Source organism: Malaclemys terrapin, chromosome 4 (assembly GCF_027887155.1).
Source record: "Malaclemys terrapin pileata isolate rMalTer1 chromosome 4, rMalTer1.hap1, whole genome shotgun sequence".
Classification (NCBI taxonomy): domain Eukaryota; kingdom Metazoa; phylum Chordata; order Testudines; family Emydidae; genus Malaclemys; species Malaclemys terrapin.
The window spans coordinates 126,013,776-126,032,016 of record NC_071508.1 but is presented as its reverse complement, the minus strand read 5'-3'; the positions used below and the strand labels follow the sequence as shown (position 1 = coordinate 126,032,016).

Genomic DNA, 18,241 nt, shown 5'->3' with positions numbered 1-18,241 from the left:
GTAATACATACAGTATGTATGTGTATGAATATGTGTCACAAACAATGCAGCTACAGCCTACCGCCGACTGCCGCGACCCCAGCAACCGGCCCCTACTATTGTATTATAGTAGTATTGGAGATCCCCTCATCCAGGGGGCAGAAAACAACTGCCCCTGCCGTGGTCAAACACACCCTCCCCCGACTCCTCCCAGCAACTGTGAGTGAAATTAACAAGGATGCCAGAAACTGCTCCTAACCCCGGGGGCTGAACGGCGCAGGGAACAGCTGAGTTTAAACTATTCTTATGCAGGGGGTAGGCTTGCTTCTCCCTCTCAGCCAGTCTCCCTGCCCCCTGCTGCAAGCTAGAGGGGAGCCCCTGCAGCCGCTGCTGTGTGCCAGGCAGGGGGAAAGCACGGCCTAGCATCGGCAACCTGGCTGGAGGAGGAGGGAAGACACGGAGAAAAATGTGACAGTGAGTTTTTCAGGCTTATTCCAATATTAAAGTTTTATTAGACAGTATTTTTAGTAGTAGCAGCTTTATTTTCTATATCTATGTCATGCAATGGGAGGCATCCATAAAGTAGGTAGGAGAGGTGGATTGCTTCCGATTGGACCATATGGGTAAGAAATGTAAATTACTTTCACCCCTGCCCAAACCCAGGGCTCCCAGCCGCCTCTGCAGCTGGTAGCTCTGGGGGTGATTTAAAGGGCCCGGGGCTCCTAGCTTCAGCTGGATCCCCGAGCCCTTTAAATCCTGATTTAAAAGCCCCGGGATTTAAAGGCCCCACCTTTTCTGGTAGAGGCCACGCCTCTTCCGGTTGAGGCCACACCCCCTCTGCAGGACTCTGGAGTACCGGTAAGTCCTTTAAGTTACTTTCACTCCTGCTCACAGTCTGAGTGTATATTCATCACACTGACTCAGATCAGAGATCCCAGTCAGAAACACAGGTCAGATGCACAATGAGCAGGAATCTCTGTGGCCCCTAAAAGGTCACGGGGGAAATGAATAAGCTTTGGGAGCTAGTATTCCTTGTCCTACTTTCCAAACGGGGATGCTGATCATGATTTAAAAATATCACAAACGAGGATGTGTGCTACGTAATGATGAGACCATTTAATGTCTCACTGTGCTATGCAACACTCCTGTCCTTGTCACATCTAGAAAGAGAGCCTCAGAGTGAGACTCTAGTATCGTTACTCATCTAAGGCTCATCTCCTTAGTTTGTTGAACTCACTGAGGTGAATTAGGCCACTTTAAGAAAAATCCATGGCTCCTATACAGCATTTTTCATCCAGTTGTTCTGGAGGACAATTAGCTTTGAAGATTTCCCTAATCCCAGATGTCTTTTTTCCACATAGCCCAAAGAAAGCTATTCTCCTCCTTCACTTTCCAGTGTTGCTTTCATTGAGCATGCAGAATCATTTGGCCCAAAGACCAAATTAATATCATTCTAGGACATATTTAATGGTTAGTACTGACCTATTTAAAAAAAATGAGAACCCTGAAGAAAGCTATTCTATTGAAATACAAGGCTGAGGACTTGTTAAAAAAACCTTCGGTTTGTTCGTGTCAAATAGATCAGTTATTCTTTTTCAGTTACACAGCACCATCTGCTGGTTCATGTCAATCATTATTCAACGCGTGCCTCAATAAGAGCACTAGCAATACATTTCTAATTGGCTTTGGTTTGTAATGACAGCATTTCTGTAAAGTATCCAAAGCCTGTTTCTAGGAATCAGGTATTCTTGAGTTCTAATCTCTGCTCTAATACAATAGTGGGGCTTTTCTGGCAGTCCCAAACTATCTGCCTCAGTTTCCCCATATTGAAACAAGGCTAATACCTTACTTAGCTCTCCGGAAGTGTCAGGAGTATTAGTTAATATGTGTAAAGCTCGTTGAAGAAGAAAAGTACTATATAAATCCTAATTGGTGATGCTGAATATTGTAATACAAGACGGGCCCGAACCAATCACCCCAAACGGAGGCTAATCAAATCTGCATCCAAACTTTGCAGCCCAGATGACCCTTGAACCATAATAAACAAAAGCATCTGTTTCAGAGACTATCTACCTCACCCTTTTATTAAAAAAATATAAATCTATTTTGAGGAAAGGGCTTAGCTTTGAACAAATCAAGTGGTGGTTGATGGAGAACAGAAATATTCGGTTTCAGAATGTCATTCTGCCTGTAGTCAAGTATCAGAGGGGTAGCCGTGGTAGTCTGGATCTGTAAAAGCAGCAAAGAGTCCTGTGGCACCTTATAGACTAACAGACGTATTGGAGCATGAGCTTTGTTAGTCTATAAGGTGCCACAGGACTCTTTGCTGCTATTCTGCCTGTAGTCTTTGGTTGATATGTAATGTCTAAAATCTGTATTTTTTTCATGTGGTGATAAAATTTTAAAACAAAAATATTTCAACTTATCCTGAAACTTTTCTACTGGATAAAAGCAAGTGTTGTCTAGCGATTAGAACAGACAACAGAGAATAGATACCTAGATTCTGTTCCCAGATCTGCTGATAACTCAGAATGTGATGGCTGGCAAATCACCTCTCTGTACCTCAATTTGTTCTTCCACAAAGTGATTATTATACTGACCTACTTCACACAGATTTTGTGAAGTTTAATTATTTGTTTGGTAAAATCCTGTAAGCTTTGAAGAAAAGGTTTATGTAACATGTGAAAAGTATCAACTTACCTACTGGAAAGATTTTCAGATCTCAATTTGTAAGGAAGGCAGGCTGTGGAATTTATTTACTTCTTTCAGATCCAGGAGCTGCTGAAATATTTAGGTCACTTTTGAGACTAAAAACATATTGAATTAGGTACTATCCCTTCTTGAGAGATTAGTACAGGAACGAGGGCCTAATTTTGCATTGGTGGATTTGGAATCTCTGTAACCACCTCTTATTTCTGATTATCGAGAAGTAAACTTACAAATGAATAATTTATTGTTAGATGTACCTATGGGTCACCAGTCCATAAATTAAGCCCACAGCCATGCAAAATATTGTAGCTTTCTTCTTCTCCCCCACCTCCAGTTACCAAGGTATTGATCTTTTGCTGGAATTACAGTCTACCCTGCATGCGCTTAGCTCCAATGGAACTAGACTGGGTTTGTTTTGAGAAGCTATAAGACAGAGTAAGGTTTATGATTCAGAATCTCTTTATCCAGAATGGGAACAAATCAGGAGGGGAGAAAATAATTTTGCTTTGGATTTCTTTAGTATGAGAGACTGGAGAAGTGGATCTTTGCCAGGGTTTTCACCAGCTTCTCCAGAACCTGTCCTAGAAGTAAGGACATGTCTACATAAACTAGAACATACAAAGTAGAACCACAATATCTTTTAATTCAAATATTTATTTTGGTGCAAGTCTCTGTGTGAACATTCTTATTTCATATTAAAAGTGCCCTATTTCAATTTAACTTGTCAATTTAAAAATGCCTTAATCTGAAATAAGAGTTTCCACACACACTTGCCCCAAAATAGCTGAAAGGAGTGAAGTAAACTCAATTTAGTTATGTCCCATTTAATGTGTACAAAAAGTCTTGAGTTTTCCCTAACAGATATGCCAAGGAGACAGCGGCAGCTCCAAGCACCAGCGCTCCAAGCACGTGCCTGGGGCGGCAAGCCACAGGGGTCGCCCTGCCAGTCCCTGTGAGGGTGGCAGTCAGGCCGCCTTCGGCGGCTTGCCTGCAGGAGGTCCGCCGGTCCGGCGGATTCGGCGGCGGGTACACTGAAGCCGTGGGACTGGCGGACCTCCTGCAGGCATGCCGCTGAATCCGCGGGACCGGGGACCTCCTGCAGGCATGCCACTGAAGGCAGCCTGCCTGCCGTGCTTGGGGCGGCAAAAAAGCTAGAGCCACCCCTGCAAGGAGAGATGCTTTAGAAGTTATATCAGTTAACTAGAGCCCTAATATGAAGACCATCTAAGAGATGGCAGTGCTAGATGATCATATAACGTAAGTGACATACATAAAAATTGGACACTAGGCTCTCAGGGACTAGAGTTCCTTTAAGCCACCCTGCAAGGCAACCCGTTTGCTTGAGCATTTTAAAGCAGGCTTCAGCGGAGCATGCAGCAAAAAAGGCAGTATAGCATCAGGGTTTGTAAATTGTATCTGTCCCATCCAACCCCGCCCCCGGGACCCCTGCCCCCCTTCAACTCCCTGTTCCCCCCCTTGACTCCTATCCACATCCCTGCCCCCTGACCATCCCCCAAACTCCCCTGCCCTCTATCCAACCCCCCACACCCCGTGTCCCCTTACCGCGCTGCCTGGAGCATCGGTGGCTGGCAGCCCTACAGCCGCCACCACCACGCAGCACAGAGCACCGGGTCAGGCCGGGCTCTGCAGCTGTGCCGCCCAGAGCATTGCACCGGCGATGGGGCGAGCTGAGGCTGCAGGGGTGGGAAGACAGCAGGGGAGGGGCCGGGGGCTAGCCTCCCAGACCAAAAGCTCGGGGGCTGGGCAGGACGGTCCTGCGGGCCGCATGTGGCCCGCAGGCCGTAGTTTGCCCACCTCTGGTCTAGGATAAAGACATAAGCCTCTATCTCAGAAGCCTTGGCCCGAGGCCACTCCTTCTACATCTATTAAGTTCATCTTAACTTGAGTCACAGTGTTTGCTCTCCATAATAAACATGCTGAAGGGAGAGCATTGATCAGCCCAAGATCTAAACTTAGGCCAATAAACAGCCACCCCTCCCACAAAGAAACAAACATAACCCCCACACCTCCCAAAAATAATGCAGGCTGTCCAGCAGCAGAGTGGGGGCTATCCAGTTTTTTTTGCACGGACGACAGCATGTATGATTACCTGCCTTGTGGGCAGGTGGCATATGGGGGCATGTAGTGCATGCCCCTTAGAGACAGAGAATTGAGCTTTGTAGACCAGAGTTGCTGAACTGGAGGAGCTAAGGGAGACATAAATGCAATAAATGGTCAGCTTTCACACTGGAGAGCAGTAAATGGTGGGGGCCCCATGGATCTTTAATGGGACCAGTGCTAGTCAACATATATGTACAGCTAAAGTCAGGTGCCCTACAATGCTGTGACTAGATTCTCTCATTCCCACAACACTTGCATTAGCACTACAGCAGTAGTGTGTTGCAGTCTTACCATATAGACACACTTGTGGACTAAAAGGAACAGTGCTGGAAGGGGGTGAGGATATGTGACAGATCTAAAACTCTCAATTTCTATTCCCACTTTTGGCAGCAAGATATACCGGTGACCTTGACCCTGTTCATTTTATTCATCTGACTTCTTACTCATTCACTAACTTGCTCAAACACACTCAGATCAGGTAACTGACTGAATTATCCAGTAAAGCCTGCTTAAAATCTATCACATACTATAGAAAGTTGCCATTCAATAATAAAAGCTAAAATTCTATGGAATGGAAGAAGGAAGAGTCAGAGAAAACCAGTGTGCTGCTCAAGTTTGTCAGCAACAGTATACTCCGGGGTGGCCAAATTGTGGATTATGAGCCACATGCGACTCTTTTACAATTACAGTGTGGCTCGTTGAGCCCCCCTCCCCTTCCATTCTCCACCTACCAGATTGGGAGGGGGAGAGAGGGTGGGGCAGAGAGCTTAGGACCTTCTGCCTTGCAGCGGGGTGGAGGGGTAGGGGTTTCTCTCCAGCAGGGAGGGGTGGGGTTTCAGGTTTTCAGCCTTGTGGGGAACACCTGCCAGGGCTCGCTGCTTCAACAGGAGCAGGGCTGAAGCCCCAGGCCCCATCAGGGACCTCCCACAGGGCTGAAACCCTGTGCCCCAACAGGGGTGCCCCGCCTCTCGAGCTTCTGAAGAATGTTGTATGCAGCTCGGAGGTCAGTAAGTTTGGCCTCCCCTGGTATACTCACGTACTATGTAAGCAGTAAGATCAACACCTCTAATCAACGTGAAAAGAGAAACTCTAGCAATAAGACAGAGGTATTATATACTTGAGTTATAGAGCTGCTCTGAGGTTTATTTGTTTGAATAAATATTTGAAAACCTACCATGAATGAATATTTTCCTCAGCAGGTTAGGTAACCTGGAGTATTTTTCAAACAATTAGGTTGGGCAACAGTTGAGGAGCAAAGTGAGGATGAATGAAAAATAGTATCGTGAGCTTGGGTGTTAGATGTTAGCATGTGATGGTGAAAACTACTTACATCTCCCAAAGGAAAAGGAGGGAGTAAAAACAGAATTTAAGAGTATTTCATTTTGAAAACAAGATAGTTTGTAAAGGCTTTATGTACACAAAGCTATTTTTGGATGTATAATATTAGAGTAAGGAAGTTAAGACTGAAGTACACAGAACTGACGTTCAAGTGTTTAAAATTAGCAGGGTGCACTTCATGAATACAATGTGGTACACAAACTGAGACTTCACCCGCCTATAATTATACATGACTGACATTTGCAAATAGCTGCTCTTAAGTCTAGTTTATTTTGTACTGTAATAAAATAACCAAAGAGGATGCTATGGAGACAAAACTAAGGGTGTTTATACACAGTACATACTCATTGCTACATTTGTCTTGCTCGATCTTAAATCTCACTTTTAGTTCCATACCCACTTAGAGATATTGACCAAGGAGTGTTATAGTTTTACATCCTGAGGGTATTAAGAACAGACCTGAGGATCTGAAAGAGCATCTGAAAATAGGCATGCTTTAGTGTACTCAAAAAACTGATTCAAATATCCACTATGAACATTTAACATCATAATCACTTGTTTACTTAGTAAGAGAAGCCACCACAGGTACCTAGCCCAAAGTATAATTTAAAAATTCACAATACACTATACTGTAAGCAGGTGATATAAATATTGTATTTCATATTGATACTATCCTCATTACTTCCTTAATGGAATTAGACATATTTAATCAGGTTATTATATTTTACAATAGTATTCATTGAAGAATTCGCTAACTTTCATGATTTCTGCACTTGAACTATCTCTCAAAGAAGCACCTAGACAGAAGAGATTTGAAATGGACTCCTATACTCCAGACCTCTCATTTTGCTCATTCCTAATTTGCAAAGTTATAGCCCTGAATTCTCCCCACCCTTCAGAATTTTCTTAATTCAAAAAAAGCACATTTTCTGTTAATCACACAGTGAAAGAATGCTCAATAATAATAATAATAATAATATTCAAAACAAAAATAATCAAATTCATTAGAAACTTTATGATAAATCAAAATAATGTAGACAATCATACGATCACAGGATAATTATTTTTCAGATCATTTGCTCAATCCATGGACAAACGCTGCTTTTACTCATAAAACTAAATAGCAGTAGTTCTTGAGGGACTACTAACTTTAATTTGCTATTTTTTTTTTCTTTCAGATATACTGTATGACCTTTATTTGTAGAAACACCAGTGTTTGACACTTCACAGAAAACAGAGACAATCCAGCAAACAATTCTGCCATCTACCCAGGAGACCTCCTCCATTGCTCTTCTGTACTGGTACCTAGAAGAAACAGTTCATTTGTTTACTTCATATTTGAAAACACTCTGTGGCACAGCATTCAAATAGGAATGAATATTTGTCAGCGTAAAGCTAAAGAGTGTAGCTGCTGACAAGTAGTATAAGATTATATTAATGGTTTTCAAGTTATTCCACTCTCCATAAGGAAGAATTATAGAACTTCCACATCTGAGCACTGATAACAGAGACTTAAATTTCACAAAGTGTAGAAACCGAGGCCAATTTTGGCAGAGGTACAATAGAAAATTACTTTAAAACCTTTTAGTCACAACTCCCAGTAGTCTCCCAAAAGCCATCAGTAGTTACAACCTACAGTTTGAGAAACAAAGCAATAATGACCAATGTATCATTTGTTTTTACTAATGTATTTATTTATAGCTGTAGGAATAAAGGTGTATTTCATAGATTACTCATGTGACTGTTTTCCTCCAATTTGTTAGAAACATATTTGCAGGTAACATAAATACACAAGTTTACAGGTTCCCAAGAAGTCCTATCTTCAAGTGTTCACACAGAATGACAGCAGTTATTTGATAGTGTTTTCAAGAGAAGCAAAAAAGCTACAAACACTATCTACATAGGTTTATATATCAAAGCATTTGCCAAGTGATATACACAGATGAGCCATAAAAATAATATTCTACAATCTTTCACTTACTCCTGCCTCAGGCAAGAAGAATTGACACACGTAGAAGTAGGCTGCTTGTTTACTTCAGCTCCACAGACATTTGAATTACAGTGCAATGGTTATAATCAAATTTTCACAACAGAATATCCTTAAACCAAAATACCAAATAACCTGTACCATGAGCTACCATTTGTTTACTGACAAACAAACGTTAGTGTCAGTTCAAAAAGATGCCTCCTTTGAGATAACATATAAGGCTTTTCTGGTAATAAGTTATTGTCAAAGGTTTTGTTTATTATAGTCCCATCTTTTAAAATGAAATATCTTGCTTGTTTTATTTTTTGTCTTGGTCTTTTTCTGCATCCAAAAGTGCAGAGCGGATTCCTAACTTCTTAAGCTCTTCCACTAGGTCTCCATTCTGATGCATCTGGAGGAGTATGTCACAGCCACCAACAAATTCACCGTTAAGATATACTTGAGGGATGGTAGGCCAGTTGGAGTAGTTTTTAATTCCTGTACCAGAAAATAAATTAAAAAAAGGTTAAATCTATTGTTTTCAACTATACTGGAATTCATTAAAAGTAAGAGGCATTGCTTCAGCAGCATGTAGATTTTAATACTCTCCGTTCCTTCTGTTTGAGGCTGTGGGTCCTGTTTATTGCAGAAGAGCCATCAGAATTAACCACATTCTACTAAACTTTTTTTTTGTTTTGGTTCCCACCTAGAGCTAGAAATTTGAGACTGGAGTTCAATTCCAACTGTGACTCTTAAACAGGAGCTGTGCAAGCATCATGCTTGCTTCCTGGGGATGAGAGAAGATTACTAAAGCAGTGGCTCTCAACCTTTCCAAACGACTGTACCTCTTTCAGGAGTCTGATTTGTCTTGAGTACCCCCAAGTTTCACTTCACTTAAAAATGACTTGCTTACAAAAATCAGACATAAAAATAAAAATAAAAAAAAAGTCACAGCACACTATTACTGAAAAATTCCTTACTTTCTCATTTTTACCATAAAATGAACCACTGTACTAAAGTGACTTATTTGGCCAACTAAAGAAACAGGAGCCCTTTAAATCAGTGTCCAGTACTGTTTGTATGGGGAATTTAATTACAATATCCTCTGTGGGATTATTAAAACTCCTTGTAGGGAATACATTCTTACTGCCTTTATACAGCACTATTTGCTACTGCAAATTCATTTGCTAGACAACTTGTCCTCTAACAGTCCTTGAATTTCTCAGTGCTTTATCTTTTACTGGCAGATGCTGAAATTCATGGGAGGGGCACAAGATGTAACATGCACCTAAGACACACTATGAAAATGTGCTTAGCATCACAAGTTAAGAAATAAATATGTAGTCTGCTACAATTAACCCTTATGAAAAGCCATGTAGACTAAACAATTTTTTAAATTATATACATAAAAGGTTAAATAAGACCCGTCAAAAATGTTCACAACAGAATACCCTTATGCCAAGCATTATTACTTGTTGATGCTAGTTGTAGTTAAAGGATCTCAGGAAGATAAGGAAGAATTATTACAGATGTTGAAAGAGTTTATACATGCAGTTTGTAACTTTAATATCGTACCAAACGCTGCAAACCTAACAGTTCACTTTCTTAACTTTAAAGTGCAAAGAACCATATCACTGCATGCTCATCTCTAGTCAGTCATTAATTAGGATCCCAGACCATGCTCTAAGTCTGTGGTTTTCAAACTTTGTAGGCTGTGTACCCTTTTCCAAATAACGTAGTCTATTGTATCGCCCCCATCTGAGATACGATCATAATATACCAATGATTAGATTGCCAAGTGTTACTAAATAAAATGCGTTGTCCGCCATTACAGGATTTTCCCTTGAATACTCCCTGACAAGAACTCAGGTACCCCAGTTTGAAAACCACTGCTCTAAGCTGATGTGCCCCCCCAGTGCAGGGTAACAAAATATTGACTGAAAAATATTAAGACCAAGTAGTACACAACATGGAGAGATTAAGTTTTCCCATCTTACAGAAATGTAAAAATGTATTTTCTAAAACACAATTCTTTAACGGCAATAATAAATTAAGGTACCAACTTAATAGCAGATATATCCATATGCAAGAGACTATGTTCTGCAAATTGCAGTCAAACAATGGAGTCAAATTAAGTCTTTTCCACCTAAATTCTATGATTTATCTGTGCCTTAAAAGTTCTTTAAAAATTATAGGACCTGTTGTGTTTCATGATTACTACAAATTTGACTTTGACAATAGAACAGTGCTATCTAAAGTGTACATTATGGAAAATTCCTAATGGCTGTTAAAGGTGCCTCCCAGATGATACTGTATCAAGCTAAACAATCTTAGACTGTTTTCTCCACCTGAAAGAACATGATCTATCCAAACCATTTACTCATTTAGCTGCTATAATAAACGAATTTCTACCTCAATAAGTGCTTTGTTTTCTGATTTCTAATCAGATTAACCAATTCTCCTTACTCACTTCCATACTGAAATATATATTGAAAAGGAAATATTTGAGTTGCAATCATGTGAGAGATTATGGTTTACACAGACAACAACGCAGATACAGAAAGCAATCCCATCAACACTAATTCTTTAGAAACTGCATCGTGAGATTTGTTATGGCTAACATTTTAATATGCTTACATTTTAAACAGTCACAGCAAAGCATTTTAAAGTACCATTTTAACTATAAATAGCCCCTTTACCTAGGATATGTTTTATTTTCACTACAGATGAAAGTGTCTAACAAAATAATTCTTCTCTCTCTCATATTTGCAGTTCCATCCCCTAAAGTCTGGTGTCCCTCCTTACTCCCTACTGTCAGTTTTCTTTCAGCATTCCCTATTTATTCCCTTCCTTGGGCAAAACTCCCACTGAAAACAATGAGAACACTACCTGAGAAATGAATCTTGAACATGTCCTTAAGTGTAAATATTAAGAACGTATCAACATTCTCCCCTACGTGTATAGTGCACCAACTTCTCCTATTACAAAAGGGGAAAACAAATAAAATGTCATAATATTGTTTTCAATGCTGCATACCTATGGTCCAATCCCAGAGCTTAAATAAACTCACTCTGTGGATCATTACACAATGAACTACTGACCTGTTCAAGGTTCATGAAAGAAACCCAGCTGCATGCTATTTTTTACTTACCAATTCATTCTATTAAATCGTAAGATTAACAAATCATTTTACATCAGAAATGGAAAGAGCTACAACATTTTTATCTTTTGAAGTTTAATAAAGACTTCCAGAAAGCATGATCCTAAAATCTCAAGTTTACCAATAACTAAAATAAGATCGTTTGAATATAATGTAAAAGACCTTTTGGTATTAATATTTTACTTTAACCAAGACATCTCACTACAGTTAAGTCATGAAACTGACAAGCAATTTGAAAAAAAAAACAATGAAGACCAGATATAACCCTTTCAACTAAAAGCTAAATGAAAAGAAGACGGCAGAGGCCCAAATGCAAGAAGTAAAGGGGAAAATGGGGGTGCAGAGAAAGAAATCATCCACTTGATGGATCTAAATATAAAGTATTACATTCCTATCCTACCAAAAACAAACAAATGTGCTGTAAAGTGTTCATAGTAAGCATTGCCAATGCCCTACACCTGCAAGTCTGCTTTCAAGGCAAAAATATCCCACTTCACAATCACTATACTCAAGTAACCCCATTAAACCTTAGCACTAAGCTAGGCATGTCCGAAAGGGAAGCAAGCAGAAAGAAGTTTCATGTGATCAGACTAGCAACCTTCTAGAAATGGAGTTCCAGTAAAACAGGCACAAATGCTTTCACATAAGCTAGCTTCTAGGTTGCTTGGGATAGCAGAGTGTTCCCTGAATATTTCTTGTGCATGTTATTGGGGCCTGAGAAGGCATATTTTATACTTTATCAAAAGAAGGGAAAGTCCTGAGCAGTCGATGCTGATACACTGTAAACTGATGTACTGTGGTAGGAGTTCTCAGACTTTTTCAGTGTCCATCACACCTTAAGACAGATCGTATTTTGGGCCATTTCACATTCCATTAATAATTTTCCTGATAACCTCACAACATTCCCGAGGCAACTACAATAAGAAAAAGTATTGTTATAACAACACATTTAGTGGCCTCTTAATGCAATTTAGCATCTCAACAAGGTCAAGAAGCAGTATGTGAACAGCCAGATCTCCAAGGATGACAGTCCAAGAACCACTGTATTCTGGGGGTGGCTAGAAATCTGGTAGTCACAAAAAATATCACAAAAATTAAAGCACGGGAAGGATTATTTCTTATGTACTTCCCCCCCCCCACAATTTTCATAGTTCATCTGTGGCTTCTGCTTCACTTCCAACAACTGAAATCCCAATTCTCTAAGATATCAACCTGCTGTAAAACAGAAACCAAGATTTTCAAATGAAAAGTTTTAGGAGCGGATAAGATTCTAGTGACAAGAGAGGGAAGGAGATGCCACATAAGGGATCAGACTAGTGGCTTAAAAAGTCTTCACTTTTGGTATTCTCTCTCTCTCTCGGCAGTCACTACCAAATGCTCTAATAGAAGATGCAAGAATCCCCATAAAATATACTTATAGAATAACCTAGTCTCAGGGGAAATTTCTGTCCATTAGCAGATTCTGAAACGTGAACATTTAGGCTGATTTTTTTTTTCAGGTTTACTACTATAACTATCATATAACTACCATAGAATCATAGGACTGGAAGGGACCTTGGGAGGACTTTAGTCCAGTCCCCTGCACTCAAGGCAGGACTAAGTATTATCATCCATCTTTGTTATCCGTATAAATGCTTACCATTCCTAATAATAATACTCAAATGGTGGGGAGGAAAATACAAACCAAAATAGAATGGTCTCTAAACAAAATATTTTCCAAAACTATTGTGATGAAGTGTCAATGGCTGTTTAAGATCAGGAGAGCTGCAAAGCAACTGTCAAGTTGTAAAGAGTTGAGAACCAAAAGGAGATGTCATTCAGTCATAACTTCTGAACTGTGCCACCTCTGACCCAAATTTCACGAAACCTAGAGACCACACTGGAAGTTTGTCAGAGTTTGGAGGACTGCAAATAATTTGCATAAACAGAACAGAGCACATAATGTAATGTAACTCAAATTAAGATTTGAATTCAGTAGGATGAAGATAATGAGCCTTGCCTATCTTGTCTGAGCCAACATATTCCTTCACAGCTTTCTGTTGCTCCAGTCAAGCATATAAAAGTATTCTAGCAAGCTGATGGTGATGATTTTGACAAATTATTTTCCTACTGAAGCTTATTCAGAAATTTTATAGCTTTGAGTCAATAGACAAAATATTCTTGTATTCCATTGTTACTGGCATAACTAGAATACCTGAAACATAGTGTATTTTTAAAAGCCCATAATAAACAAGTTTAAGTGTGTAAATGGCAGAATTTGTTTATAGCCTCCATTTTCCCTTAATATATGGTACTGGCACCATTACCTGTAACAGTGAGCACGGGTCTAGGTGAATTGAGACTCATTCTTTCAAAAAAGAAAAATTATGCAATCTGCAAAGAAAACAAGCCACATGGATTGGCTGCTCAGACCAAGATAAAGAATCATGCCACAGCTTGTCCTCTCTGTGGGCCTCACCTTTTAACCCGTGAACACACTTGTGACTCTCAGGGATCATCCCAATTTGAAACATGGTGAACCAAAGTGTTAATGGGTTCTGGGATGACTTTCAGAGACTACAAAATTTCACTGTAGGATGAAGTTATGCCAGGACGATGCTTTCAGGCAATACAATGTACAGCTGAGCGGATATCTATACTGCTTTATGCACATTCCAACTGAAGAGGTTCAAGTGTTTTAGAAACATTAAGATTACATTGCCTAAGTGAAGTACGCAGATAAATTTTACTTCTGCCTTACAGATGTGCCATGGAGATAGATTTTCAAAGGATTCTGAAAGTCAATAGGATTTGGTTACTTAACTTCCCTAGGCCCTACTGATAACTGCAGCAGAAAACCACACATCTACAGCAGTCATGAACAAAAAACCCAGGTCTCTATACTCCAAGTCCCAATATCACCCTTCCTCTACAATTGATAATCTGAGCTACTCCCGAGATGGGCTACAACTCGGGCCATTGCGGAGTGACAAAGAGGGATGCCAGCTCACAAGAGGATAACATCCCCTTGTGACTTTCTCTCTCATAGCAAGCACTTCAGACCCGTTTTTTCAGAACTGGTGAGCACCTATAACTCCATTAAAGTCAGTGAGAGCTGCTGGTGCACCCCTGGAGAAAAGCAAACCCCACAGGGGTCAGCAACCTTTCAGAAGTGCTATGCTGAGTCTTCATTTATTCACTCTAATTTAAGGTTTTGCGTGACGGTAATACATTTTAACGTTTTTAGAAGGTCTCTTTCGGTAAGTCTATAATAGATAACCAAACTATTGTTGTATGTAAAGTAAATAAGGTTTTTAAAATGTTTATGAAGCTTCATTTAAAATTAAATTAAAATGCAGAACCCCCCAGACAGGTGGCCAGGACCCGGGCAGTGTGAGTACCACAAAAATCAGCTCGCGTGCCACGAGTGCCATAGGTTGCCTACCCCTACCGGGTCCCCTTCTGGGTGTGTACGTGGAAGGTTTCTGTCTTCCCTCCACCGCCCCCTCCAGCGCGTGTGTGTGTGGGGGGGGGGGGGGCTGTCTGGCTTCCCACGGCCTCCTAAGGCTAACCGGGCGCTAACCTTGCCGGAGGTCGGGGTCCTGCAGCACGTCGTACGCCTGGAAGTCCTGCACCCCGTGCAGGCGCAGGATCTGCACCACGGCGTTGCTGAAGCCGCACAGAGGCTGGGCCGGGTTGCCCTTCATGAACACGACCACGGGGTGCGCCCGCACCAGCCGCTCTACCGACTCCCGCGAGCCTCCGCCACCCTCACCGCCGCCAGGGGACGAGCCGTCCCCGGCCGCGGCCTGGCTGAGGGGCCGCGCGCCCCATCGCAGCGGGGCACCACGCAGCAGCGAGGCCGCGCGCAGCCAGCACAAAGAACCGCTCATCGCTGCCTTGCCTAGCGGCAGCTTCTTACACCCAGAGACATAGGCACGCCGATCCACCTCCAGTCCGTTCCTCCTCCCATTGGTAGAAGCGGCAAACGTCACGGATAGCCTCCCCCACGGATAGGCACAAATATCTGTCAATCCACATCCGTTGCCAATAGAGTGCATCAGAGACTTTTTCGGGCCCATCCACCAGTTCAAGGCGCTTCCTCCCTATAGGCAGAGCCTGGGATCATATGGCAGGCCTTGAGTGGATATAAAAATGTGTCAATCGACCCGGGCAACCAATAATACGCCGCACATCCGGATGGGCCCTCCCACTGAATTATTAATCTGGCCCCTTCTGCGTTACTATTGGCTGCACTAGCCGCGTGGGGCGAGGCTAGTCAGGGTGCTGCTACAGAAAGGAGGTGGCGGCGGCGGCGCGGATAACCTTTAGCTGTTTCCGCTTCCGGTGTGGCGGAGCATCTCGGAGGTACAGCGTGGTGCGGCTCGCGGTGTCTGCGGCGGGGGTGGAGGAATCTGGTTGCGGCCGCCGGCGCTGACCGCGATCCCCGAGCGGCTTCTCTGGGCTTAGAGCCTCGCTGGGCGGTGCCGCGCCCTGTCCGGGGTCGGTTCGCCCCGCGGGACGCTCGGGTGCCTGTGGCTCTAGCGAGCAGGTCTGGGCGGGCCGCGCCGCGCATGGCGGCCGAGCCCTAGTGGGGAAGCGGGTTGGTCACTGTCTCCCAGGCGTGTCCGGCTGCCACGAGGCCGGGTGTCCCATCAGGCTCGGTAACATCGCGCTTCCCCGAGGGCCCTAGAGACCCTCCGGCAGAGCCAGCGGGGCCGGCTTCGTTGAGACTACGCTCCGTCTGCCGCTGTGGTGTGTGACGGAGCAAAGCGGGGCGGGAAGAGCTTCTAACCACCTTCCCGCTGGTCGCTATCAAGACCTAGCCGATACCTGTGAGCAGGGCTTCTGTAGGAGAGGGTGGTATTCAAGGCTGGGTGGGGGGAGGCGTGGTAACCTGGTTGGTGCCTGGTGAAGGGATGCACGGTGCTAGGGTGACCAGATGTCCCGTTTTTATAGGGACAGTTCTGATTTTTGGGTCTTTTTCTTGTATAGGCTCCTATTATCCCCATCCTGATTTTTCACATTTGCTATTTGGTCACCCTACACAGTGCCTCTTTCTCTAGTAGTTAAAAGCTGAATCTTAGAGTAAAATTTTAAAGTCACTGAAGTGATTTAGGTGTTTAAGTCCCTGCTTTTATAAATGATGTGGGCACTTAGGTGCCTAGATTCTATTGACTGTTGGCTCCATCGTCTTTACGTCACTCTTGAAAACTTTGCCCAGGATTTTCTGAGTTTCGTATGACATGTCTGTGGTCTTGGAGCTGCCCTGGGTTGTTTGTACTCGGGGCTTACCAGGCTTGCAGAGAGAGCATCTGTCTGAGGAAGCCGAGGCATGCCTGTAAGAGTAATAGCAGAACCATGTGCAATATTCCTCCAACAATCCTAATTCTGTTGCCACGGAGATAATGACTTATTCCATGTCATTATCCATCTACCAACAGTAAGAGTAACTTTGCAGTCTGATATTGTTTAGCAAATACCGATTTTTGCTGAACACTAAAAACTGCTATAAACTTTCAGTTGGTTCCTTCAAACCTGTCCTTACAAAATGTATATTTGGATTTATGTGCAGGAACCCTGAATAAATTTGAAACCAAACAAGATCGTTTGTCTGTGTAGTATAAACTGTATTCTCCTATGCATGTGTCTATTCCATAAAATAGATACCAATTAATGGCAAAAGAGATCCTTGCTAATAAGTCTGTTAACCATTTCACTATAACTAGTCATCGCTGTTGGTTGTAATTTTTTATTCAATTGTAATCTTCTAAAATTCAAACTCATTAATAAACCTTTCTATTTATTTGCCAGGTTAGTGATTCAAATCACCTGCTCTGAAGAAATCTGAATGTGGCTTCAGTGGGAATTTTAAGGACATCTTATGCACCCCTAATGTTGCAGATGTTCCTGCTGGGGAAGCCAATCTCATCCCATTATGAAGACATGTAATATATGACAAAAATCAGTAACATTTAAGCAAAGTTGCAGAGTTTATACAAGTCCCTCTAATTTTTTTTGTTCTTGTAATCTAAATTGGATTGCCTATTATAATGGGCACGTAGTTTCTGACTTGATTTGTAGCATACTTCCAGTGAAATACTTACTCTATAGTTCTTGTACTGTTGACATTGCTCATGCTACATAATACGTTAGTCAATACCACACAACTGACCCTTGTGTAACTCATGTTGGTTTCATGAGATACAAAACTAGCTATACATAATCTCTGGAGAAATAAAAGGACTATTAGTAAACACTTGTGAAATATGCTAAGATTAACTGTAGTCACTCACTTGCCTATTTCCTTTTTTATTGAAAGAATACAAACGCTTTCTGCAACTCCTCACACAACTGTCACTAGTAGTTAAAGGCTAGCATCAATTCTTGTATTCCAGAGCACAAGTGAGATTAGGAAACTCCATTTAAACTTCATTTTGATTAACTTCTGGTATTGGAGTGACAAACTGAAGTGGCTTGAGTGGCATCTAGAACCCATCAATGGAATTATTTCTCTTATCTGTTTTCCATTATGTTCCCTGAAATGTAAATAAGAATGACCTATACTGGCTTTTATGAGAAATGTATAGTGCTAGCACAATAACAGTATGATTTGGCTAAAGCTACTAGGTGTTGCTACGGTATAAATGATAATTCTAAACTCGATGCTAATAAAAATAGTGAAAAATGATCTAAATATCAAATGTTTCCTATAATTCTTTGTCTAGTCCTGTTTTTAGACTCTCCTGAGCATTAAAAGGTTTTTACAGGCTTCTTTGCATTCATTCTTAACAAGATGTCTTTCTACACCTGGCCTACTAAAATAAATTACAGTGGGGTGTTTTCTTTTGGGGAGGAGTTCAGGAGAGGCATACAGAAGAATTGCAGCATGCTAGTTACCAAAGAAGACCGTGAGTTCCAAAACCAGCAAACAGAAGGTATGGTTATGGGGCTTCTGAATGTTTGGTATTGAAGAACAAGAAACAGAG

General features: G+C 41.8%; 1 protein-coding gene, 2 long non-coding RNA genes and 1 other non-coding gene across 4 annotated transcripts; 3 read left to right on the top strand and 1 right to left on the bottom strand.

The window, feature by feature from the left end:
* The first annotated feature begins 385 nt into the window (after nucleotides 1-385).
* LOC128837094 (uncharacterized) lies at nucleotides 386-8,056 on the top strand. The gene is made up of 2 exons (XR_008444888.1): nucleotides 386-453; nucleotides 7,326-8,056. It is a non-coding gene; the product is annotated as an uncharacterized LOC128837094 (long non-coding RNA).
* On the bottom strand, nucleotides 7,820-15,212 carry GLRX5 (glutaredoxin 5). Its single transcript, XM_054027946.1, has 2 exons — nucleotides 14,836-15,212; nucleotides 7,820-8,611 (listed from the first exon to the last, which is right to left on the bottom strand). Exons 1-2 carry the CDS (start codon nucleotides 15,143-15,145, stop codon nucleotides 8,433-8,435), a joined length of 489 nt encoding a protein of 162 aa, XP_053883921.1. The 5' UTR covers nucleotides 15,146-15,212; the 3' UTR covers nucleotides 7,820-8,432.
* A 419-nt stretch (nucleotides 15,213-15,631) lies between these two features.
* LOC128836325 (uncharacterized) lies at nucleotides 15,632-17,943 on the top strand. The gene is made up of 2 exons (XR_008444762.1): nucleotides 15,632-16,087; nucleotides 17,067-17,943. It is a non-coding gene; the product is annotated as an uncharacterized LOC128836325 (long non-coding RNA).
* Nucleotides 16,500-16,769, top strand: LOC128837525 (small Cajal body-specific RNA 13). Its single transcript, XR_008444963.1, has one exon. It is a non-coding gene; the product is annotated as a small Cajal body-specific RNA 13 (non-coding RNA).
* Nucleotides 17,944-18,241: the final 298 nt, after the last annotated feature.